General features: G+C 32.4%; 1 protein-coding gene across 2 annotated transcripts in view; it reads left to right on the plus strand.

Moving 5' to 3' along the window:
• The window catches only part of pccb (propionyl-CoA carboxylase subunit beta), a 44260-nt gene extending 17846 nt beyond the window's left edge, over positions 1-26414 (plus strand). For both annotated transcript variants that reach the window (XM_061925318.1, XM_061925319.1), the window contains 6 exons: positions 12035-12116; positions 12175-12298; positions 12378-12586; positions 21313-21411; positions 21874-21973; positions 26127-26414. In XM_061925318.1, coding sequence (XP_061781302.1) covers positions 12035-12116; positions 12175-12298; positions 12378-12586; positions 21313-21411; positions 21874-21973; positions 26127-26248 — 736 coding nt within the window. In that variant the 3' untranslated portion in view covers positions 26249-26414. The remainder of the gene's footprint in view (positions 1-12034; positions 12117-12174; positions 12299-12377; positions 12587-21312; positions 21412-21873; positions 21974-26126) is intronic.
• Positions 26415-27368: the final 954 nt, after the last annotated feature.

Genomic DNA, 27368 nt, shown 5'->3' on the forward strand with positions numbered 1-27368 from the left:
TTCATTATTATTTTTTGAGCAATGACCTTTTAAAAAAAAAAAAAAAATTCCCACAAATTCTGAGGGATCTAAAAAATTTTTAAATAAGTCATTAAAGTAAAAAGAAAAAAAAAGTTGTCTTAAATCTAGAACAATTTCAGATGTATCGATAATTTTTTAATTTTTTTTATGGGTTTTTTTTTGGTTTGTTTTATGTTCCAATTGTCAGGAAAAAAACATTTTTGTATTCTTAACACACAAAATATGCAATGTTTTACCCCAAAAATATCTCAAAGTGGAATATTTGATGTGAAATAATTGGAGCCTTAAATAGGTCAATAATTGATAACATTAATTCATTATTATTTTTTGAGCAATGACCTTTTAAAAAAAATAAAAAATTCCCACAAATTCTGAGGGATCTAAATTTTTTTTAAATAAGTCATTAAAGTAAAAAGAAAAAAAAAGTTGTCTTAAATCTAGAACAATTTCAGATGTATCGATAATTTTTTAATTTTTTTAATGGGTTTTTTTTTGGTTTGTTTTATGTTCCAATTGTCAGGAAAAAAACATTTTTGTATTCTTAACACACAAAATATGCAATGTTTTACCCCAAAAATATCTCTCCCTGGAATATTTGATGTGAAATAGTTGGAGCCTTAAATAGGTCAATAATTCATAACATCCATCCATCCATTTTCTACCGCTTATTCCCTTTGGGGTCGCGGGGGGCGCTGGAGCCTATCTCAGCTACAATCGGGCGGAAGGAAAAAAATAATAAAAAATCCCACAAATTCTGAGGGATCTAAAAAATGTTTAAAAAGTAATTAAAAGTAAAAAAAAAAAAAAAAAGTTGTTTAAATCTCTTGATCAATTTCAGATTTGTTGATAAAAAAAAAAAGTATGGTTTTTTTTGGTTTGTTTTATGTTCCATTTGTCACAAACATTTTTTTGTATTCTTAACACACAAAATATGCAACATTTTACCCCAAAAATATCTCAAAGTGGAATATTTGATGTGAAATAGTTGGAGCCTTAAATAGGTCAATAATTGATAACACCGATATTGATTATAATTTGAGTAATGTAAGTTTTATAGAAAAAAAATGACCTTTTTTATATATATATAAAAAAAAAATCCCACAAATTAAGGATCTAAAAAAATGTTTTCATTAAAATTTAAATTTAAATTAAAAAAGTTGTATGCTTAAATCTGTAGAACAGTTTCAGATTTGTCAATTATTTGTTTTTTTTTAATGTTTTTTGGGGGGTTTGTTTTATGTTTTGTCTGGGGGGAAAAGTTTTTTTAGTCACACACAAAATATGCAATATTTTACCCCAATAATATCTCAAAGCGGAATATTTGATGTGAAATAATTGGAGCCTTAAATAGGTCAATAATTGATAACATTAATTCATTATTATTTTTTGAGCAATGACCTTTTTAAAAAATAAAATAAAATCCCACAAATTCTGAGGGATCTAAACATTTTTTTAAATAAGTCATTAAAAGTAAAAAGAAAAAAAAGTTGTATGTTTAAATCTCTAGAACAATTTCAGATTTATCGATTATTTATTTTATTTTTTTAATGGTTTTTTTGGTTTGTTTTATGTTCCAATTGTCAGGAAAAACATTTTTTGTATTCTTAACACACAAAATATGCAATGTTTTACACCAAAACTATTTCAAAGTGGAATATTTGATGAGCCTTAAATAGGTCAATAATTCATAACATTGATTCATTATTATTTTTTGAGCAATGACCTTTTTAAAAAAAAAAAAAAAATCCCACAAATTCTGAGGGATCTAAAAAATGTTTAAAAAGTCATTAAAAGAAAAAAGAAAAAAAAAGTTGTATGTTTAAATCTCTAGAACAATTTCAGATTTATCAATCATTTAAAAAAAAAATGTATGGGGTTTTTTGGTTTGTTTTATGTTCCAATTGTCAGGAAAACATTTTTTTTGTATTCTTAACACACAAAATATGCAACGTTTTACCCCAAAAATATATCAAAGTGGAATATTTGATGTGAAATAGGTCAATAATTCGTAACATTGATTCATTATTATTTTTTGAGCAATGACCTTTAAAAAAAAAAAAAAAATCAAAAAAAAATCCCACAAATGCTTAGGGATCTAAAAAAATTTTTAAATAAGTAATTGAAAGTAAAAAGAAAAAAAAAAGTTGTATTTTTAAATCTCTAGAACAATTTCAGATTTGTTGATAAAAAAAACATTTTTATGTGTTTTTTTTTGGTTTGTTTTACGTTCCATTTGTCAGGAAAACATTTTTGTATTCTTAACACACAAAATATGCAACATTTTACCCCAAAAATATCTCTCCCTGGAATATTTGATGTGAAATAGTTGGAGCCTTAAATAGGTCAATAATTGATAACAATTCATTATTTTTTGAGTGATGACCTTGTAAAAAAAAAAAAAAAAATCCCACAAATTCTGAGGGATCTGAATTTTTTTTTTAAATAAGTCATTAAAAGAAAAAAAAAAGTTGTATGTTTAAATCTCGAACAATTTCAGATTTTTTTTTTATGGGGTTATTTTGGTTTGTTCTATGTTCCATTTGTCAGGAAAACATTTTTTTGTGTTCTTAACACACAAAATATGCAATATTTTACCCCAAAATATCTCATAGTGGAATATTTGATGTGAAATAGTTGGAGCCTTAAATAGGTCAATAATTGATAACACCGATATTAATTGATTATAATTTGAGTAATGAAAGTTTTATAGAAAAAAAATGACCTTTCTTATATATATATATAAAAATAAAAAAATCCCACAAATTAAGGATCTAAAAAAATGTTTTCATTACAATTTAAATTTAAATTTAAAAAGTTGTATGCTTAAATCTGTAGAACAGTTTCAGATTTGTCAATTATTTGTTTTTTTAATGTTTTTTGGGGGGTTTGTTTTATGTTTTGTCAGGGAAAAAAGTTTTTTTATTCACACACAAAATATGCAATATTTTACCCCAATAATATCTCAAAGCGGAATATTTGATGTGAAATAATTGGAGCCTTAAATAGGTCAATAATTGATAACATTAATTCATTATTTTTTGAGCAATGACCTTTAAAAAAAAAAAAAAAAAAAAAAAAAATCCCACAAATTCTGAGGAATCTAAAAATTTTTTAAAATAAGTCATTAAAAGTAAAAAGAAAAAAAAAGTTGTATGTTTAAATCTCTAGAACAATTTCAGATTTATCGATCATTTAAAAAAAAAAAAATTATGGGTTTTTTTGGTTTGTTTTATGTTCCAATTGTCAGGAAAACATTTTTTGTATTCTTAACACACAAAATATGCAATATTTTACCCCAAAAATATCTCAAAGTGGAATATTTGATGTGAAATAGTTGGAGCCTTAAATAGGTCAATAATTCATAACATTGATTCATTATTATTTTTTGAGCAATGACCTTTAAAAAAAAAAAAAAAAAAATCTCACAAATTCTTAGGAATCTAATTTTTTTTTTAAATAAGTCATTAAAAGTAAAAAGAAAAAAAAAGTTGTATTTTTAAATCTCTTGAACAATTTCAGATTTGTTAATAAAAAAAACATTTTTATGTTTTTTTTTTTGGTTTGTTTTACGTTCCATTTGTCAGGAAAACATTTTTTGTATTCTTAACACACAAAATATGCAACATTTTACCCCAAATATATCTCTCCCTGGAATATTTGATGTGAAATAATTGGAGCCTTAAATAGGTCAATAATTGATAACGATTCATTATTTTTTGAGTGATGACCTTGTAAAAAAAAAAAAAAAAAAAATCCCACAAATTCTGAGGGATCTGAATTTTTTTTTAAAAATAAGTCATTAAAAGTAAAAAGAAAACAAAGTTGTATGTTTAAATCTCGAACAATTTTTATGGGGTTATTTTGGTTTGTTCTATGTTCCATTTGTCAGGAAAACATTTTTTTGTGTTCTTAACACAAAGTATGCAATATTTTACCCCAAAAATATCTCAAAGTGGAATATTTGATGTGAAATAGTTGGAGCCTTAGATAGGTCAATAATTGATAACGATTCATTATTTTTTGAGTGATGACCTTGTAAAAAAAAAAAAAAAAAATCCCACAAATTCTTAGGGATTTACATTTTTTTTTAAATAAGTCATTAAAAGTAAAAAGAAAAAAAAAGTTATATGTTTAAATCTCTTGAACAATTTCAGATTTGTTGATAAAAAAACATTTTTATGTTTGTTTTTTTTTGGTTTGTTTTACGTTCCATTTGTCAGGAAAACATTTTTTTGTATTCTAAACACACAAAATATGCAACATTTTACCCCAAAAATATCTCTCCCTGGAATATTTGATGTGAAATAGTTGGAGCCTTAAATAGGTCAATAATTGATAACGATTCATTATTTTTTGAGTGATGACCTTGTAAAAAAAAAAAAAAAAAAATCCCACAAATTCTTAGGGATTTACATTTTTTTTTAAATAAGTCATTAAAAGTAAAAAGAAAAAAAAAGTTGTATGTTTAAATCTCTAGAACAATTTCAGATTTATCGATTATTTTTTTTATTTTTTTTAATGGTTTTTTTGGTTTGTTTTATGTTCCAATTGTCAGGAAAAACATTTTTTGTATTCTTAACACACAAAATATGCAATTTCAGATTTGGTGATAAAAATTTTTTTTTTTTTTTCTTTTTGGTTTGTTTTATGTTCCATTTGTCAGGAAAACATTTTTTGTATTCTTAACACACAAAATATGCAACATTTTACCCCAAAAATATCTCAAAGTGGAATATTTGATGTGAAATAATTGGAGCCTTAAATAGGTCAATAATTGATAATGATTCATTATTTTTTGAGTGATGACCTTGTAAAAAAAAATAAAAAAAAAATCCCACAAATTCTTAGGGATTTACATTTTTTTTTAAATAAGTCATTAAAAGTAAAAAGAAAAAAAAAGTTGTACCGGTATGTTTAAATCTCTAGAACAATTTCAGATTTATCGATTATTTTTTTTATTTTTTTAATGGTTTTTTTGGTTTGTTTTATGTTCCAATTGTCAGGAAAAACATTTTTTGTATTCTTAACACACAAAATATGCAATTTCAGATTTGGTGATAAAAAAAACATTTTTATGTTTTTTTTTTTTTTTGTTTGTTTTACGTTCCATTTGTCAGGAAAACATTTTTTGTATTCTTAACACACAAAATATGCAACATTTTACCCCAAAAATATTTGATGTGAAATAGTTGGAGCCTTAAATAGGTCAATAATTGATAACGATTCATTATTTTTTGAGTGATGACCTTGTTTAAAAAAAAAAAAAAAAAAAGAAATCCCACAAATTCTTAGGAATTTACTTTTTTTTAAAAATAAGTCATAAAAAGAAAAAAAAAGTTGTATGTTTAAATCTCTTGAACAATTTCAGATTTGTTGATAAAAAACATTTTTATGTTTTTTTTTTTTTGGTTTGTTTTATGTTCCATTTGTCAGGAAAACATTTTTTGTATTCTTAACACACAAAATATGCAACATTTTACCCCAAAAATATCTCTCCCTGGAATATTTGATGTGAAATAGTTGGAGCCTTAAATAGGTCAATAATTGATAACGATTCATTATTTTTTGAGTGATGACCTTGTTAAAAAAAAAAAAAAAGAAATCCCACAAATTCTTAGGGATTTAATTTTTTTTTAAATAAGTCATTAAAAGTAAAAAGAAAAAAAAAGTTGTATTTTTAAATCTCTTGAACAATTTCAGATTTGTTGATAAAAAAACATTTTTATGTTTTTTTTTTGGTTTGTTTTACGTTCCATTTGTCAGGAAAACATTTTTTTTTGTATTCTTAACACACAAAATATGCAATATTTTACCCCAAAAATATCTCAAAGTGGAATATTTGATGTGAAATAGTTGGAGCCTTAAATAGGTCAATAATTGATAATGATTCATTATTTTTTGAGTGATGACCTTGTAAAAAAAAAAAAAAAAATCCCACAAATTCTGAGGGATCTGAATTTTTTTTTTTTTTTAAATAAGTCATTAACAGTAAAAAGAAAACAAAGTTGTATGTTTAAATCTCGAACAATTTTTATGGGGTTATTTTGGTTTGTTCTATGTTCCATTTGTCAGGAAAACATTTTTTTGTGTTCTTAACACACAAAATATGCAACATTTTACCCCAAAAATATCTCTCCCTGGAATATTTGATGTGAAATAGTTGGAGCCTTAAATAGGTCAATAATTGATAACGATTCATTATTTTTTGAGTGATGACCTTGTTAAAAAAAAAAAAAAAAATCCCACAAATTCTTAGGGATTTAATTTTTTTTTAAATAAGTCATTAAAAGTAAAAAGAAAAAAAAAGTTGTATTTTTAAATCTCTTGAACAATTTCAGATTTGTTGATAAAAAAACATTTTTATGTTTTTTTTTTGGTTTGTTTTACGTTCCATTTGTCAGGAAAACATTTTTTTTTGTATTCTTAACACACAAAATATGCAATATTTTACCCCAAAAATATCTCAAAGTGGAATATTTGATGTGAAATAGTTGGAGCCTTAAATAGGTCAATAATTCATAACATTGATTCATTATTATTTTTTGAGCAATGACCTTTAAAAAAAAAAAAAAAAAAAAAATCTCACAAATTCTTAGGAATCTAAATTTCTTTTTAACTAAGTCATTAAAAGTAAAAAGAAAAAAAAAGTTGTATGTTTAAATCTCTTGAACAATTTCAGATTTGTTGATAAAAAAAACATTTTTATGTTTTTTTTTTTGGTTTGTTTTACGTTCCAATTGTCAGGAAAACATTTTTTGTATTCTTAACACACAAAATATGCAACATTTTACCCCAAAAATATCTCTCCCTGGAATATTTGATGTGAAATAATTGGAGCCTTAAATAGGTCAATAATTGATAACATTCATTATTTTTTGAGTGATGACCTTGTTAAAAAAAAAAAAATCCCACAAATTCTGAGGGATCTCAATTATTTTTTTTTTTAAATAAGTCATTAACAGTAAAAAGAAAACAAAGTTGTATGTTTAAATCTCGAACAATTTTTATGGGGTTATTTTGGTTTGTTCTATGTTCCATTTGTCAGGAAAACATTTTTTTGTGTTCTTAACACACAAAGTATGCAATATTTTACCCCAAAAATATCTCAGTGGAATATTTGATGTGAAATAGTTGGAGCCTTAAATAGGTCAATAATTGATAACCATTCATTATTTTTTGAGTGATGACCTTGTAAAAAAAAAAAAAAAAATCCCACAAATTCTTAGGGATTTACATTTTTTTTAAAATAAGTCATTAAAAGTAAAAAGAAAAAAAAAGTTGTATGTTTAAATCTCTTGAACAATTTCAGATTTGTTGATAAAAAAAACATTTTTATGTTTTTTTTTTTTTGGTTTGTTTTATGTTCCATTTGTCAGGAAAACATTTTTTGTATTCTTAACACACAAAATATGCAACATTTTACCCCAAAAATATCTCTCCCTGGAATATTTAATGTGAAATAGTTGGAGCCTTAAATAGGTCAATAATTGATAACGATTCATTATTTTTTGAGTGATGACCTTGTAAAAAAAAAAAAAAAAAAATCCCACAAATTCTGAGGGATCTGAATTTTTTTTTTTAAATAAGTCATTAACAGTAAAAAGAAAACAAAGTTGTATGTTTAAATCTCGAACAATTTTTATGGGGTTATTTTGGTTTGTTCTATGTTCCATTTGTCAGGAAAACATTTTTTTGTGTTCTTAACACACAAAGTATGCAATATTTTACCCCAAAAATATCTCAAAGTGGAATATTTGATGTGAAATAGTTGGAGCCTTAGATAGGTCAATAATTGATAACGATTCATTATTTTTTGAGTGATGACCTTGTAAAAAAAAAAAAAAAAAAAAAAAAAAAATCCCACAAATTCTTAGGGATTTAATTTTTTTTTAAATAAGTCATTAAAAGTAAAAAGAAAAAAAAAGTTATGTTTAAATCTCTTGAACAATTTCAGATTTGTTGATAAAAATCATTTTTATGCTTTTTTTTTGGGTTTGTTTTATGTTCCATTTGTCAGGAAAACATTTTTTGTATTCTTAACACGCAAAATATGCAACATTTTACCCCAAAAATATCTCTCCCTGGAATATTTGATGTGAAATAGTTGGAGCCTTAAATAGGTCAATAATTGATAACAATTCATTATTTTTTGAGTGATGACCTTGTTAAAAAAAAAAAAAAAAAAAAAAAATCCCACAAATTTTGAGGGATCTGAATTTTTTTTTTAAATAAGTCATTAAAAGAAAAAAAAAGTTGTATGTTTAAATCTCTTGAACAATTTCAGATTTGTTGATAAAAAACATTTTTATGTTTTTTTTTTTTTGGTTTGTTTTATGTTCCATTTGTCAGGAAAACATTTTTTGTATTCTTAACACACAAAATATGCAACATTTTACCCCAAAAATATCTCTCCCTGGATTATTTGATGTGAAATAGTTGGAGCCTTAAATAGGTCAATAATTGATAACGATTCATTATTTTTTGAGTGATGACCTTGTTAAAAAAAATAAAATAAAAAGAAAATCCCACAAATTCTGAGGGATCTGAATTTTTTTTTTAAATAAGTCATTAAAAGAAAAAAAAGTTGTATGTTTAAATCTCGAACAATTTCAGATTTTTTTTTTATGGGGTTATTTTGGTTTGTTCTATGTTCCATTTGTCAGGAAAACATTTTTTTGTGTTCTTAACACACAAAATATGCAATATTTTACCCCAAAATATCTCAAAGTGGAATATTTGATGTGAAATAGTTGGAGCCTTAAATAGGTCAATAATTGATAACACCGATATTGATTATAATTTGAGTAATGAAAGTTTTATAGAAAAAAAATGACCTTTCTTATATATATATATATATATATATATTTAAAAAAAAAATCCCACAAATTAAGGATCTAAAAAAATGTTTTCATTAAAATTTAAATTTAAATTAAAAAAGTTGTATGCTTAAATCTGTAGAACAGTTTCAGATTTGTCAATTATTTGTTTTTTTAATGTTTTTTGGGGGGTTTGTTTTATGTTTTGTCTGAGGAAAAAAGTTTTTTAGTCACACACAAAATATGCAATATTTTACCCCAATAATATCTCAAAGCGGAATATTTGATGTGAAATAATTGGAGCCTTAAATAGGTCAATAATTGATAACATTAATTCATTATTATTTTTTGAGCAATGACCTTTTAAAAAAAAAAAAAAAAAATCCCACAAATTCTGAGGGATCTAAAAATTTTTTTAAATAAGTCATTAAAAGTAAAAAGAAAAAAAAAGTTGTATGTTTAAATCTCTAGAACAATTTCAGATTTATCGATTTTTTTAAATATTTTTTTTAATGTTTTTTTTTGGTTTGTTTTATGTTCCAATTGTCAGGAAAAACATTTTTTGTATTCTTAACACACAAAATATGCAATGTTTTACACCAAAAATATCTCAAAGTGGAATATTTGATGTGAAATAGTTGGAGCCTTAAATAGGTCAATAATTCATAACATTGATTCATTATTATTTTTTGAGCAATGACCTTTAAAAAAAAAATAAAAAAAATCTCACAAATTCTTAGGAATCTAATTTTTTTTTTAAATAAGTCATTAAAAGTAAAAAGAAAAAAAAAGTTGTATGTTTAAATCTCTAGAACAATTTCAGATTTATCGATCATTTAAAAAAAAAAATGTATGGGTTTTTTTGGTTTGTTTTATGTTCCAATTGTCAGGAAAACATTTTTTTTGTATTCTTAACACACAAAATATGCAATGTTTTACCCCAAAACTATATCAAAGTGGAATATTTGATGTGAAATAGGTCAATAATTCATAACATTGATTCATTTTTTTTTTTTGAGCAATGACCTTTAAAAAAAAAAAAAAAAAAAAAAAAAATCCCACAAATGCTTAGGGATCTAAAAAAATTTTTAAATAAGCAATTGAAAGTCAAAAGAAAAAAAAAAGTTGTATGTTTAAATCTCTTGAACAATTTCAGATTTGTTGATAAAAAACATTTTTATGTTTTTTTTTTTTTTTGGTTTGTTTTATGTTCCATTTGTCAGGAAAACATTTTTTGTATTCTTAACACACAAAATATGCAACATTTTACCCCAAAAATATCTCTCCCTGGAATATTTGATGTGAAACAATTGGAGCCTTAAATAGGTCAATAATTGATAACGATTCATTATTTTTTTAGTGATGACCTTGTTAAAAAAAAAAATAAATCCCACAAATTCTGCGGGATCTGAATTTTTTTTTTTTAAATAAGTCATTAACAGTAAAAAGAAAACAAAGTTGTATGTTTAAATCTCGAACAATTTTTATGGGGTTATTTTGGTTTGTTCTATGTTCTATTTGTCAGGAAAACATTTTTTTGTGTTCTTAACACACAAAGTATGCAATATTTTACCCCAAAAATATCTCTCCCTGGAATATTTGATGTGAAATAGTTGGAGCCTTAAATAGGTCAATAATTGATAACGATTCATTATTTTTTGAGTGATGACCTTGTAAAAAAAAAAAAAAATATCCCACAAATTCTTAGGGATTAAATTTTTTTTTTTAAATAAGTCATTAAAAGTAAAAAGAAAAAAAAAGTTGTATGTTTAAATCTCTTGAACAATTTCAGATTTGTTGATAAAAAACATTTTTATGTTGTTTTTTTTTTTGGTTTGTTTTATGTTCCATTTGTCAGGAAAACATTTTTTGTATTCTTAACACACAAAATATGCAACATTTTACCCCAAAAATATCTCTCCCTGGAATATTTGATGTGAAATAGTTGGAGCCTTAAATAGGTCAATAATTGATAACGATTCATTATTTTTTTGAGTGATGACCTTGTAAAAAAAAAAAAAAAAATCCCACAAATTCTTAGGGATTTACATTTTTTTTTAAATAAGTCATTAAAAGTAAAAAGAAAAAAAAAGTTGTATGTTTAAATCTCTTGAACAATTTCAGATTTGTTGATAAAAAACATTTTTATGCTTTTTTTTTTTGGTTTGTTTTACGTTCCATTTGTCAGGAAAACATTTTTTGTATTCTTAACACACAAAATATGCAACATTTTACCCCAAAAATATCTCTCACTGGAATATTTGATGTGAAATAGTTGGAGCCTTAAATAGGTCAATAATTGATAACGATTCATTATTTTTTGAGTGATGACCTTGTAAAAAAAAAAATATATATATCCCACAAATTCTTAGGGATTTAATTTTTTTTTTTAAATAAGTCATTAAAAGTAAAAAGAGAAAAAAAAGTTGTATTTTTAAATCTCGAACAATTTCAGATTTGTTGATAAAAAAACATTTTTATGTTTTTTTTTTTGGTTTGTTTTACATTCCATTTGTCAGGAAAACGTTTTTTGTATTCTTAACACACAAAATATGCAACATTTTACCCCAAAAATATCTCTCCCTGGAATATTTCATGTGAAATAATTGGAGCCTTAAATAGGTCAATAATTGATAACGATTCATTATTTTTTGAGTGATGACCTTGTTAAAAAAAAAAAAAAAAAAAATCCCACAAATTCTGAGGGATCTGATTTTTTTTTTTAAATAAGTCATTAAAAGAAAAAAAAAAGTTGTACGTATGTTTAAATCACGAACAATTTCAGATTTTTTTGATTTTTTTTTTTATGGGGTTATTTTGGTTTGTTCTATGTTCCATTTGTCAGGAAAACATTTTTTTGTGTTCTTAACACACAAAGTATGCAATATTTTACCACAAAAATATCTCAAAGTGGAATATTTGATGGAGCCTTCAAGTGGTCAATAATTGATAAGATAGATTTCGATTGATTATAATTTGATCAATGAAAGTTTGAGTGGAAAAAAAGCATCTTTGTGTAGTTAGTCAACATTGCAACTGTTCCTCTGTTTGCTCTTAATAGTCATTTTAGAATGTGCCGTTAAAAAATGAGCTGGAGGCCACAAATGCACTGTGGACACGGCTGTGGTTGCCATGGCAACACTATGGGTTAAACAGGAAGTCAGACATGATAAGTAAGTGTTGTCCTCTTCTTGCAGCGAGCGCTTGGTGCCATCACTGGACACCATCGTGCCCTTGGAGTCCACTAAAGCCTACGACATGCTGGACATCATCCACGCGGTGAGACGGCGCTTGAAGTGGGACAAGAATGACGTAGAATAACTTCCTGTCTGTCCAGATTGTGGACGAGAGGGACTTCTTCGAGATCATGCCCAACTACGCCAAGAACATGGTGGTGGGCTTCGCCCGCATGAACGGACGCACCGTGGGCGTGGTGGGCAACCAGCCCAAAGTGGCGTCCGGTGAGCACCCCTGCTGGACACACCAGGTACAACAGCAGAAGCCTGTGCGCATTGACATCGCCGCCGTGTCCGCCGCCAGGTTGCCTGGACATCAACTCCTCGGTGAAGGGAGCGCGCTTCGTCCGCTTCTGCGACGCCTTCAACGTGCCCATCGTCACCTTTGTGGACGTGCCGGGCTTCCTGCCGGGGACGTCGCAGGAGTACGGCGGCATCATCAGACACGGCGCCAAGCTGCTGTACGCCTTCGCCGAGGCCACCGTGCCCAAGATCACCGTCATCACCAGGAAGGTGAATATTCTGCATGTCGCTAACTCAATATCACTCGCAAACATCTCCACTAACTCTTCTAATATATACCTTGGTATAGTACCGCTATACTAATCAATCATATTCCGTACTATACCGTCTCTAAAAAGTACCGTCGTCGTCACGTGGTGACATTGCTGGTTTTAGGAGCAGAGGAGCATGTTGGGCAGCGCACACACACAGAGTACTTACAAGCAGATACAGTGTTTAGACAGAAAAGGGAGAATGGACGCATTTTGGTGTTAAAGGTGAAGTTATAACGCTGAAACACCATCCACAGTGTTTTAGCTACTTCTAAATCACTAATCCTCGTCTCCATGGCAACAAAAAGTTTCTTACAAGTAGCATTATCACTGGAGGACGAGGAATATCTAAACATGCTTCACTACACACCGTAGGAGGATACAATAGCTCAGCAGCGTCACAATGTAAACAAATGCCATGGGTGCAGAGCCGGCCCAAGGCATAAGCGTACTAAGCGCTTGCTTAGGGCCCCGCGGCCACCAGGGGGCCCCCAAAAGCAATTAACAAAAAAATCTTATTTTTAATTTTGTGCATGTACGAGTCTGACTGATGATTTCTAAATGATCAAAGATATATTATTGTACAAAAACACAATTTTAGGTCAACAGAGTGCTGCTGCTGATCTAGGCCTAGTGATTCTTCCTGCCTCTCTTTAAATGTAAAGCTGCCTCTGCTGCACCTGTGACGTTTGCCGCCTGCTATGGCGTCACATTAGTGCCAAAAATCAGAGCGCATAAAAACTGTTATCGCGCGCTGATTCTCCACTGCGTGCGCGCGCGCGACACCCTTTTGCGCGCGTGTGGTGCCTTTTTGCGCGCGCGCCGTCTCGGTCTGTGCGCTGGCATGTTTCGTTTTGGCACTTTGGGGGCGGGTATGCTTAGCCGGCCCCTTCTTTCTGATTGGCCAGGCGAAACGCTCAGAGCCAATCAGAAGTATAGCAGGGCGGGTCATCGTCAATATGTATCAAGATTGTTATAGGCGCAAAGTTTTCACTTCTTGAACATTGTTTTCTAATTTATGGAATTTCTTTTGATTCAGCCATAAAATTAATGAAATAATCTTTGAATTTTGTTTTTAAAATGTTAAAAATAGCCTTTTAATAATGTATTCTGAAACAGTTTAAAATAATCAGAGAACTGACTAACACTGATCCTACACAACTATGTTGCACAATTAAGTCTTTTTTTTTTATAGCGAAAGAGGTAATTTCAACAGGTACAGCATCCTGTGTCATATCTACATGTAATAAGATTTGTAACAAGGCAAACCGTTTGTAAATTGGTCGAAAATCGAGCAAGTTATGGTAATTTAATTGGTACATGTACTAATTAAATTACCATAACTTGCTTTGACATCAATGTAATGATTGAGGCTAGATGTCCGAGGTAAGATGGCTACAACGTTGCTACGCTGGAGAATGATTGGTCTTATGAAAAATGCTCAGAGCCAATCAGAAAGGAGGGGCCGTCTAAGCATACCCGCCCCCAAAGTGCCAAAAAAAAAAATGACAGCGCGAGGAGAGATGCTAGGAGTACACAGAGAGCGCACAGACCGAGACGGCGCGCGCGCAGAAAGGCACCGCGCGCGCGCAAAAAGACACCACGCGCGTGCAAAAGGGTGTCGCGCGCGCACAAAGTGGAGAATCAGCGCGCGATAACAGTTTTTATGCGCTTGGATTTTTGGCACTAATGTGACGCCATATCTTTCCTCTCAGATTCAGACAGGTGATCAGAGGACCACTGTCTGTCTATTAAGGAGAACTTTTCATTCCCCAAACGGCATGATGGCCCAAGTTTTCATTATCATTATACCTACAGACAGCTAGTCAATGGGGGAAAAAGTCAAGCGTAGCTGGCTGACTTATTCAAGAAGTAAAGATGCAGTCTATTGCTTTTTCTGCAAATTATTTTCCAAAAAGTCCTTAAAAGTGTCAGCCGAGGGACAGCGGGATTGGGTCAACATAGGTGCACTGCTGAAACAGCATGAAAACAGTGAAGATCATTGTAGCAACATGGTGAAATGGAAGGAATTTCCCTTGCGTCTTTCAAAGGGGAAAACTATTGATGAATTTAACTTCAGTAGACTGCGCTCTCTTTGTACAAAGTAAACATTAAATATGAACAATAAACTAAAAATGTAAACTAGTAATTAAAGACTAATATGTACAAGACTGATGAGACAAGATGACTCTTTTACTGTAAATACAAAGCTTTATCACTTGGACTGTTCAACCCCAGGCCACTCTTGTAGCTGAATGTTTTCTACATTTTAAGATTAGGAACCATATGTGGCACTCTGGACATCATTCGTTCATTCATTGGTATTATTTATGTTCTTAACTGGGCCACCCCCATATCTTTATAAATGACATGTCATTTGTAAAGACATGCCAGGCTGACAATAGGATCATGTAAACAACACTGCCAGAGCCACAATGAGTTTATAGTAGGTGTGTGAATGATCAATCAATATTATTGGCAGAAATAGAGGGCCCCAAAATCAAATTTTGCTTAGGGCCCCATGGAGGCTTGGGCCGGCACTGCATGGGTGGATCTACACCTGACATCCACTGTAATGATACCAAGTACAGGAGTCAATACTACTATGATTACATCAATATTTTTTCGTTTAAAAAAAAAGAAAGTATATTATGTTTATAAAGTCAGTAAATACGTCCCTGGACACATGAGGACTTTGAATATGACCAATGTATGATCCTGTAACTACTTGGTATCACATCCATACCTAAATGTGTGGTATCATCCAAAACTAATGTCAAGTATCAAAGAAGAGAAGAATAAGTGATTATTACATTTGAACAGAAGTGTAGATAGAACATGTTCAAACAGAAAATAAGCAGATATTAACAGTAAATGAACAAGTAGATTAATAATACATTTTTACAGTTTGTCCCTCATAATGTGTACAAAATAATAGGTGTATAAATGACACAATATGTTACTGCATAATTAGGAGTCTTTGTTTGTTTACTTACTACTAAAAGACAAGTTGTCTATTTTATTTAAGGACTAAATGACAATAATAAACATATGTTTAATCTACACTAACATTTTTTGTTCAAATGAAGACAATAATTACATTTTTTGTGGTCCCCATTATTTAGAAAAGTATCCAAACACATTTTGGTACCGGTATTAAAATGTTGGTATGGAGACAAGACTACCGTATTTTCCGCACTATTAGCCGGACCTAAAAACCACAAATTTACTCAAAAGCTGACAGTGCGGCTCTTATTAATATTAAGATTCATTTTCATAAAGTTTAGGTCTCGCAACTACGGTAAACAGCCGCCATCTTTTTTCCCCGTAGAAGAGGAAGCGCGTCTTCTTCTACGGCAAGCAACCGCCAAGGTAAGCACCCGCCCCCATAGAAGAGGAAGCGCTTCTTCTTCTACTGTAAGCAACCACCCGCCCGCGTAGAAGAAGAAGAAGCGCGCGGATATTACGTTTCATTTCCTTTGTGTGTTTACATCTGTAAAGACCACAAAATGGCTCCTACTAAGCGACAGGTTTCCGGTTCATGAAAAGACGCAATCTCTCCATCCGCACACGGACTACTATTTCACAGCAACTGCCTAAAGACTTTCAAGAAAAGCTGGCTACTTTCCGTGCATATTGTAAAAACAAGATAGCTGAAAAAAAGATCCGGCCAGAGAACATTATCAACATGGACGAGGTTCCACTGACTTTTGATATTCCTGTGAACCGCACTGTGGATACAACGGGAGCACGTACGGTGAATATTCGCACCACAGGGAATGAGAAGTCGTCCTTCACTGTGGTTCTAGCTTGCCATGCTAATGGCCAGAAACTTCCACCCATGGTGATATTCAAAAGGAAGACCTTGCCAAAAGAGACCTTTCCAGCCGGCGTCATCATAAAAGCTAACTCGAAGGGATGGATGGATGAAGAAAAGATGAGCGAGTGGTTAAGGGAAGTTTACGCGAAGAGGCCGGGTGGCTTTTTTCACGCAGCTCCGTCCATGTTGATATACGACTCCATGCGCGCCCACATCACGCTGGTTTTTAATATATTATTAAAGTTTGACTGACCTATCTGACTGTTTTTTTGACATTCCTTTAGCGCAGTTAGATGCGGCTTACAACACCAGGCGGCTTATAGGTGGACAAAGTTTTGAAATATGCCGTTCATTGAAGGCGCGGCTTATAACCCAGGGCGGCTTATGGTGCGGAAAATACGGTACTTTCAAGTGAAACTAAAAGTCATTGACTGTCGATTCTCTCTTCCCCCACAAGAGGGCGCCAAGACCACTAGGACATGACTTCACTTTAGGCACAAACATGCAGAGAGTCACTTTGGACTTCCTTGCATTACACATAGCTTTAATACACAATACTAACATTATTGATGTATGATTCATAGACAAAGTTCATTGGACAATAGTTATGTAGAAAATATTGTCTGCTAAACTTCAAATATAATTACATTTTATTCAGCAATTTCAATTGAATACAAATATTGTGTCAACTCTGTTTTTTTCCAATAGTTTAGATTAGAGGTGTCAAAGTGCTTTTCACTGAGGGCCACATGGCAATTATATTTGGCCCCTGAGGGCTGATTATAACAGTGAATGCTATTATTACACTATTCTTTTAATGCATTTTATTAGATTATTTTTAAACTAAAATGTCAAAAAAAAAGTATGGTAAGTTGCAATAATTTCACCTTAAAATGTAGTGTATATTATGTAGTGTATATTACTGTAAATGTAGTGTATATTATGTAGTGTATATTACTGTACATGCAGTGTATATTACTGTAAATGTAGTGTATATTATGTAGTGTATATTACTGTAAATGTAGTGTATATTACTGTAAATGTAGTGTATATTATGTAGTGTATATTACTGTAAATGTAGTGTATATTACTGTAAATGTAGTGTATATTATGTAGTGTATATTACTGTAAATGTAGTGTATATTATGTAGTGTATATTACTGTAAATGTAGTGTATATTATGTAGTGTATATTACCGGTACTGTAAATGTAGTGTATATTACTGTAAATGTAGTGTATATTATGTAGTGTATATTACTGTAAATGTAGTGTATATTATGTAGTGTATATTACTGTAAATGTAGTGTATATTACTGTAAATGTAGTGTATATTATGTAGTGTATATTATGTAGTGTATTACTGTAAATGTAGTGTATATTACTGTAAATGTAGTGTATATTATGTAGTGTATATTACTGTAAATGTAGTGTATATTATACTGTAAATGTAGTGTATATTACTGTAAATGTAGTGTATATTACTGTAAATGTAGTATATATTACTGTAAATGTAGTGTATATTATGTAGTGTATATTACTGTAAATGTAGTGTGTATTACTGTAAATGTAGTGTATATTATGTAGTGTATATTACTGTAAATGTAGTGTATATTACTGTAAATGTAGTGTATATTATGTAGTGTATATTACTGTAAATGTAGTGTATATTATGTAGTGTATATTACTGTAAATGTAGTGTATATTACTGTAAATGTAGTGTATATTACCGGTACTGTAAATGTAGTGTATATTACTGTAAATGTAGTGTATATTATGTAGTGTATATTACTGTAAATGTAGTGTATATTACTGTAAATGTAGTGTATATTATGTAGTGTATATTACTGTAAATGTAGTGTATATTACTGTAAATGTAGTGTATATTATGTAGTGTATATTACTGTAAATGTAGTGTATATTATGTAGTGTATTACTGTAAATGTAGTGTATATTACTGTAAATGTAGTGTATATTATGTAGTGTATATTACTGTAAATGTAGTGTATATTATGTAGTGTATATTACTGTAAATGTAGTGTATATTATGTAGTGTATATTACTGTACATGTAGTGTATATTACTTTAAATGTAGTGTATATTACTGTAAATGTAGTGTATATTATGTAGTGTATATTACTGTAAATGTAGTGTATATTACTTTAAATGGAGTGTATATTACTGTAAATGTAGTGTATACTACTGTAAATGGAAAAACACTACTGCTGGTTTTATGGTTTAAAAAAAAAAAGGCAGCTCAGTTGCCCGAATTTTACTGTAAAATGTACTTTTGTTTTTTTTTACTATAAATTTAAAAAAAAAAATGCAATTTTACAGCAAAATATTGGCACCTGAGCTTAGTTGTTTTTTTTATACCACAAATAAACTGTATATTTTTGGGTGTATTACTGTAAATGTCAAAACGGCACTATAGTTTATTACTGTAAAAAAAAAAAAAGTACTGTTTTTTTTTTTTTTTTTCCATTTAGAGAAAAATGCTGTAAAAACAACAGTAAATGTCACAATTTGAGCATGAAATCTATTGCTACTTTTACTTTGCACAATTTAATTAATTAATTAACTTTATTGATCCACAAGGGAAATTGTTCCTTTATAAGTGATTAAAAAATAAAAGTTGAGAATAATAGCAAAAATAAAGTCAAATGTAGGAAGTCAAAAGGAGTTACTGTGATGTGCTGCCACTCTTTCAGGCACATCAAAGGAAAAAAAATAAAAAAAATTCTACCGCTTGTCCCTTTAGGGGTCGCTGGAGCCGATCAACAACAAAAAAAAGAATATTTTGAGATTAATGCTGTAAAAACTAGAGATGTCCGATAATGGCTTTTTTTGTGTGCAGATGTTCCGATATTGTCCAACTCTTAATTACTGATTCCGATATCATATTGTAACGTCCCGGAAGAGTTAGTGCTGCAAGGGGTTCTGGGTATTTGTTCTGTTGTGTTAAGGTGCGGATGTTCTCCCGAAATGTGTTTGTCATTCTTGTTTGGTGTGGGTTCACAGTGTGGCGCATATTTGTAACAGTGTTAAGGTTGTTTATACGGCCACCCTCAGTGTGACCTGTATGGCTGTTGACCAAGTATGCATTGCATTCACTTGTGTGTGTGAAAAGTCGTAGATATTATGTGACTGGGCCGGCACGCAAAGGCAGTGCCTTTAAGGTGTACTTCTCCCTACGTCCGTGTACACAGCCGCCTTTTAAAAAGTCATACATTTTACTTTTATAAAAACCGATACAGATAATTTTCGATAGTACATTTTAAAGCATTTATCGGCCGATATCAGCAGCCCGATATTATCGGACATCTCTCGTAAAAAACACAGTAAATTTCACAATTTGAGCATGAAATCTATTGCTACTTTTACATTGATGGATAACTCGCTTTGAAATCATTATTATTAGGGCCCGCATGGCCCATTGCATAAGGACTCCCAAAGGGAGTCCTTATGCAATGGGACATAAGGACCTATTGAATTTGCAAGGTTTTATTATTATTATTATACCGGCCGCCTCTTTGAGCACTAATTTGACCCACTTAACATGCTTCAAAACTCACCATATTTGACCCACACATCAGGACCTGCGAAAATTGCCTTTTAATAAAAAAACCGAAACTCAAAATTGCGCTCTAGCGCCCCCTAGGGAAAAAAAACAAACTAGACTGCCTGTAACTCCCACTAGGAAGGTCGGAAAGACATGAAACAAAATTCTCTATGTAGGTCTGACTTAGACCTAGATTTCATAATTGTACATCCTTGGGCAGAAATCAACAGGAAGTTGGCAATTCCCCCTTCAAGACAAAAAAGTACTAAAAACAGTCACTTTTGCCTCTTTGAGCTGTAATTTGACCCCATTAACATGCTTCAAAACTCACCGAACTGAACACACACATCAGGACTGGCAAAAATTGCGATCTAATAAAAAAACCTAACCCCAAATCTTAAAATTGTGCTCTAGCGCAATTTTTTAATGAAACGCACAAAAAACTGCTCCTCGGATGAAAAAACTGACAAAACTGCCTGTAACTCTCCCTGGGAAGGTCGGAGAGACATGAAACAAAAACCTCTATGTAGGTCTCACTTAGACCTACATTTCATAAATTGACAACCCCCAGCAAAAATCAACAGGAAGTTTGCTATTCCCCCTTCAAAACAAATTTTTTGTAAAAACCGGTCACCTTCCTTCAAAAACTATCTCCTCTGAGCGCGTTTGTCGTTTCGGCTTCAAACTAAAACAGGAGAGAGATTGAACCCTTGTGTATAAAATAACAGAACAGCGTTTTAATACCTGCTCCGGTTTTGATTTTATGACCCTTCAAAGACCCGCTGCGCTGATGCTGCTGCGCTGCTGTTTTTTTAAGATGGCTGCTTAAAAGCAGGAAGCACCAACGTGCCCACACAATGCAGACAAGGTAGGTACACTAGACAAAAGTCTTGGGACACTTCAGACTAAAAGTAGACAAAAGTATTGGGACACTTAGGACTAGCACCTGCCAAATACGCGGGCCCGACCAATGCTGCTTGCAGCTTTAATTAGTATTTATTTCTATTTAAAAAATGGTTTGATCATATATTTTTGCATAATTAAGACAATATTTAAGTGAACATCATTTGCGATTACATGTAGTTTTTTTCTCTCCCAAAATAGAAAGAAAAAATACATTTAGTAATAAAAGTTAAACTACTTTATTGATACATATTATTTGCGGGGCCACATCTGAGTTTGACCCTTGTGATTTAGACTGATTCCATAATCATTTATTAAACTTAATCACATGTTGCTTCTAACATGATTCATATAAAAATGTAACTATCAGATGTGATGGTTCAATAATAGTTTTGTGCTGCAGGCTTACGGAGGTGCTTACGACGTGATGAGCTCCAAACACCTGAGAGGAGACATCAACTACGCCTGGCCCACAGCGGAGGTCGCCGTCATGGGAGCCAAAGTAGGGACTTTTGTTTTTATCCTATGACCAGCCTTTCCTCCCGGGGAATTAAAGTCACTGGTCAATCCCAACTTCTTTCAGATGACATATATGCAGAGTAAGAAGGACCATCAAGACAGAGTAGCAATATTATCACGTTTTACTAAAGCTTTAGGAGACCAGCCCACATCAATACAGTCATACCGTCATCTCGGGATGGTCTAACATTCAAACGGAAAGAGACAACTTCTTGAATAGAAAAACAGCCTCATTGTTCTAATACAGATAAGATATAAAGGGAGTACTCCAACTTCTACATTCCAAGCCTTCAAGGTAAAACACACAGTTTACTTGCGGACGTAAGATTTAGAGTACAAATGGAAAAACACTATCTGATTTAAACATGACTATGAATAAAGAAAGAACTCTTAAACATATATGCATTCTCCACACCTACTTTGATTTCGGTTTGAACCTTTCCAGGGAGCAGTCCAGATCATCTTCAGAGGGAAGGACAATCAGGCGGAGGCGGAGACAGAATATGTGGACAAATTTGCTAACCCTTTCCCCGCCGCAGTCAGAGGTGAGACGCTTGCATCACTTGTTGCTAGGCAGAATTCATCCAACGACCTCACAGACCAGGGATGTCAAAGTGGTTTTCATTGCCTGAGGGCCACATGGCTTGTAACAGTATATAATGTATGAATTTCATTATTAACTAGTCCTAAGTGTCCCAATACTTTTGTCCAGTTTTTGTCCCAAGTGTCCCAATACTTTTGTCCAGTGTAAGTGTCCCAATACTTTTGTCCAGTGGTAGTCCTAAGTTTCCCAATACTGTTGTCTACTTTTAGTCGTAAGTGTCCCAATACTTTTGTCAAGTTGTAGTCCCAAGTGTCCCAATACTTTTGTCCAGTTTTCGGCTTAAGTGTCCCAATACTTTTGTCCAGTGATAGTCATAAGTGTCCCAATACTTTTGTCTAGTGTACCTACCTTGTCTGCATTGTGCTTTTAAGCAGCCATCTTAAAAAAAACAGCAGCGCAGCGGTTCTTTGAAGGGTCATAAAATCAAAACCGGAGCAGGTATCAAAACTCTTTCGCCAACTTTTAATCAGAAGGGTTCAATCTCTCTCCTGTGTTAGTTTGAAGCTGAAACAACAAACGCGCTCAGAGGAGATAATGTTTGAAGAAAGGTGACCGGTTTTTACAAAAATGTTGTGTTGAAGGGGGAATAGCATACTTCCTGTAGATTTTTGCTGGGGGTTGTCAATTTATGTTTCATGTCTCTCCGACCTTCCCAGTGGGAGTTACAGGCAGTTTTGTCATTTTTTTTTCTTCCGAGGAGCAGTTTTTTCGCGGTTTTATTCAAAAATTTCGGTAGAGCGCAATTTTTAGATTTGGGGTTAGGTTTTTTTTATTAGATCGCGATTTCTGCTAGTCCTGATGTGTGCGTTCAGTTTGGTGAGTTTTGAAGCATGTTAAGGGGGTCAAATTACAGCTCAAAGAGGCAAAAGTGACTGTTTTTAGTACTTTTTTTGTCTTGAAGGGGGAATTGCCAACTTCCTGTTGATTTTTGCCCGAGGATGTACCATTATGAAATGTAGGTCTAAGTCAGACCTACATAGAGGTTTTTGTTTCATGTCTCTCCGACCTTCCTAGTGGGAGTTACAGGCAGTCTAGTTTTTTTTTTCCCTAGGGGGCGCTAGAGCGCAATTTTGAGTTTTGCTGTTCGGTTTTTTTTATCAAAAGGCAATTTTCGCAGGTCCTGATGTATGGGTCAAATATGGTGAGTTTTGAAGCATGTTAAGTGGGTCAAATTGCAGCTCAAAGAGGCGGCCGGTATAATAATAATAATTAAAGCTGCAAGCAGCGTTGGTCGGGCCCGCGTATTTGGCAGGTGCTAGTCCCAAGTGTCCCAATACCTTTGTCAAGTTGTAGTCCTAAGTGTCCCAATACTTTTGTCAAGTTGTAGTCCTAAGTGTCCCAATACTTTTGTCAAGTTGTAGTCCTAAGTGTCCCAATACTTTTGGCCAGTGTAAGTGTCCCAATACTTTTGGCCAGTGGCAGTCCTAAGTGTCCCAATACTTTTGTCAAGTTGTAGTCCTAAGTGTCCCAATACTTTTGTCAAGTTTTAGTCCTAAGTGTCCCAATACTTTTGTCCAGTTTTCGTCCTAAGTGTCCCAATACTTTAGTCAAGTTGTAGTCCTAAGTGTCCCAATACTTTTGGCCAGTGTAAGTGTCCCAATACTTTTTTCCAGTGGTAGTCCTAAGTGTCCCAATACTTTTGTCCAGTGTAGGTGTCCCAATACTTTTGTCAAGTTTTAGTCCTAAGTGTCCCAATACTTTTGTCAAGTTGTAGTCCTAAGTGTCCCAATACTTCTGTCCAGAGTAGGTGTCCCAATACTTTTGTCCAGTTTTATTCCTAAGTGTCTCAATACTTATGTCCAATTTTCGTCCTAAGTGTCCCAATATTTTTGTCAAGTTGTAGTCCGAAGTGTCCCAATACGTTTGTCCAGTGGTAGTCCTAAGTGTCCCAATCCATTTGTCAAATTTTAGTCCTAAGTGTCCCAAAACTTTTGTCAAGTTTTAGTCCCAAGTGGCCCAATACTTTTGTCAAGTTTTAGTCGTAAGTGTTCCAATACTTTTGTCCAGTTTTAGTCCCAAGTGGCCCAATACTTTTGTCCAGTTTTAGTCCCAAGTGGCCCAATACTTTTGTCCAGTTTTAGTCCCAAGTGGCCCAATACTTTTGTCCAGTTTTAGTCCCAAGTGGCCCAATACTTTTGTCAAGTTTTAGTCCCAAGTGGCCCAATACTTTTGTCCAGTTTTCGTCCTAAGTGTCCCAATACTTTTGTCAAGTTGTAGTCCTAAGTGTCCCAATACTTTTGGCCAGTGTAAGTGTCCCAATACTTTTGTCCAGTGGTAGTCCTAAGTGTCCCAATACTTTTGTCCAGTTGTAGTCCTAAGTGTCCCAATACTTTTGGCCAGTGTAAGTGTCCCAATACTTTTGTCCAGTGGTAGTCCTATGTGTCCCAATACTTTTGTCCAGTTGTAGTCCTAAGTGTCCCAATACATTTGTCAAGTTGTAGTCCTAAGTGTCCCAATACTTTTGGCCAGTGTAAGTGTCCCAATACTTTTGTCCAGTGGTAGTCCTATGTGTCCCAATACTTTTGTCCAGTTGTAGTCCTAAGTGTCCCAATACTTTTGGCCAGTGTAAGTGTCCCAATACTTTTGTCCAGTGGTAGTCCTAAGTGTCCCAATACTTTTGGCCAGTGTAAGTGTCCCAATACTTTTGTCCAGTGGTAGTCCTATGTGTCCCAATACTTTTGTCCAGTTGTAGTCCTAAGTGTCCCAATACTTTTGTCAAGTTGTAGTCCCGAAGGGCCCAATACTTTTGTCAAGTTGTAGTCCTAAGTGTCCCAATACTTTTGGCCAGTGTAAGCGTCCCAATACTTTTGGCCAGTGGTAGTCCTAGGAGTTCCAAGAGTTTTGTCAAGTTTAAGTCCCAAGTGGCCCAATACATTTGTCAAGTTTTAGTCCTAAGTGTCCCAATACTTTTGTCAAGTTGTAGTCCTAAGTGTCCCAAAACTTTTGTCTACGTTTAGTCCGAAGTGTCCCAATACTTTTGTCCAGTGTAAGTGTCCCAATACTTTTGTCAAGGTGTAATCCTAAGTGTCCCAATACGTTTGTCCAGTGTAAGTGTCCCAATACTTTTGTCAAGTTTTCGTCATAAGTGTCCCAATACTTTTGTCCTGTGGTAGTCCTAAGTGTCCCAATACTTTTGTCAAGTTGTAGTCCCAAGTGTCCAAATACTTTTGTCCAGTGGTAGTCCTAAGTGTCCCAATACGTTTGTCCAGTGGTAGTCCTAAGTGTCCCAATCCGTTTGTCAAATTTTAGTCCTAAGTGTCCCAAAACTTTTGTCCAGTTTTAGTCCAGTGTCCCAATACTTTTGTCCAGTTTTAGTCGTAAGTGTCCCAATAATTTTGTCAAGTTTTAGTCCCAAGTGGCCCAATACTTTTGTCAAGTTTTAGTCGTAAGTGTTCCAATACTTTTGTCCAGTTTTAGTCCCAAGTGGCCCAATACTTTTGTCCAGTTTTAGTCCCAAGTGGCCCAATACTTTTGTCAAGTTTTAGTCCCAAGTGGCCCAATACTTTTGTCCAGTTTTCGTCCTAAGTGTCCCAATACTTTTGTCCAGTGTAAGTGTCCCAATACTTTTGTCCAGTTTTCGTCCTAAGTGTCCCAATACTTTTGTCCAGTTTTCGTCCTAAGTAGCCCAATACTTTTGTTCAGTGGTATTCCTAAGTGTCCCAATATTTTTTTCCAGTGTAAGTGTCCCAATACTTTTGTTCAGTTTTGTCATTTTTTTCTTCCGAGGAGCAGTTTTTTCTCCGTTTTATTCAAAAATTTCTCTAGAGCGCAATTTTTAAATTTGGGGTTAGGTTTTTTCATTAGATAGCAATTTTAGCCAGTCCTGATGTGGCTTATAACCCAGGGCGCCTTATGGTGCGGAAAATACGGTAATCTATTAGACAATTGAAAGGCAAGCCTATATAAAGGCTGTTTGCACTTTTATTCAAATGATCCATAATATCCTAAAATATTTTTACACAGCAAACAACTTTAAAATTTGATGTGGAGACATTTTAAATCAACATATTTTTTTCAATATGATGGGAAAAAAAAGAAGTTGTGTAATGATAAAGCGAGGCGTTTGTACTTACTAAATATGGTCATCTCCTAAGGTTTTGTGGACGACATCATCGAGCCGGCGACGACTCGCAAGAAGATCTGCCGAGACCTGGAAGTGTTGGCCAGCAAGAAGCAGGTCAACCCTTGGAAGAAACACGCCAACATTCCCCTGTGACGACATCTCTGTCGTCATGGCAGCAACATATGCAATAGAAGAATCGACCTGAGCGTCGTGTTCAGGCTCCTCCTCCTCATGTGATGTCACTCCTCACATTTTCTATGTCACAAGTAGAAACTGTGCCTTTTTAATGACAGTCCAATAAATCTGTTACAACAAACAAGCAGTGCAGTTTTATCAGGGTGGCCCCATTGAGCAGAAATAAATTGGCTGCGTGTGAAGTAACTATGTTGCCTATACATGTATAGTACAGGACAAAAGGTAGGACACACCTTCTCATTCAATGCAATGTTTTCTTTATTTTCATGACTATTTACTAGTGATGGGTTGATGAGGCGTCATGAAGCGTTTCGACACATTGCAAAACTGTATTGATACTGTGTCGATACTGTGTCACTAAATACTGACATCTGCTGGACATTAAAAATCCCTACAGGCAACCTATGGACCGACTCAACTGACACTGATTTGATGCCCTAGTACAGGGGTCACCAACCTTTTTGAAACCAAAAACTACCTCTTGGGTACTGATTAATGCGAAGGGCTACCAGTTTGATACACACTTAAATAAATAAATATATTGTCATTTGTAAGTTACACGTAAGTGTGATTTAAACAAGAATAGCTAAATAAATACATTTATATATATATTAAAAAAATGGGTATTTCTGTCTGTCATTCCGTCGTACATTTTTTTTTCCTTTTACGGAAGGTTTTTTGTAGAGAATAAATGATGAAAAAAACACTTAATTGAACGGTTTAAAAGAGGAGAAAACACGAAAAAAAATCAAATCAAATTTTGAAACATAGTTTTTATCTTTAATTTCGACTCTTTAAAATTCAAAATTCAACCGACAAAAAGAAGAGAAAAACTAGCTAATTTGAATCTTTTTGAAAAAATTAAAAAAAATAATTTATGGAACATCATTAGTCATTTTTCCCGATTAAGATACATTTTAGAATTTTGATGACATGTTTTAAATTGGTCAAAATCCAATCTGCACTTTGTTAGAATATTTAACAAATTGGAGCAAGCTATATTTCTAACAAAGACAAATCAGTATTTCTTCTAGATTTTCCAGAACCAAAATTTTAAAAGAAATTCAAAATACTTTGA

This window comes from Nerophis lumbriciformis, linkage group LG29, assembly GCF_033978685.3.
Source record: "Nerophis lumbriciformis linkage group LG29, RoL_Nlum_v2.1, whole genome shotgun sequence".
NCBI lineage: Eukaryota > Metazoa > Chordata > Actinopteri > Syngnathiformes > Syngnathidae > Nerophis > Nerophis lumbriciformis.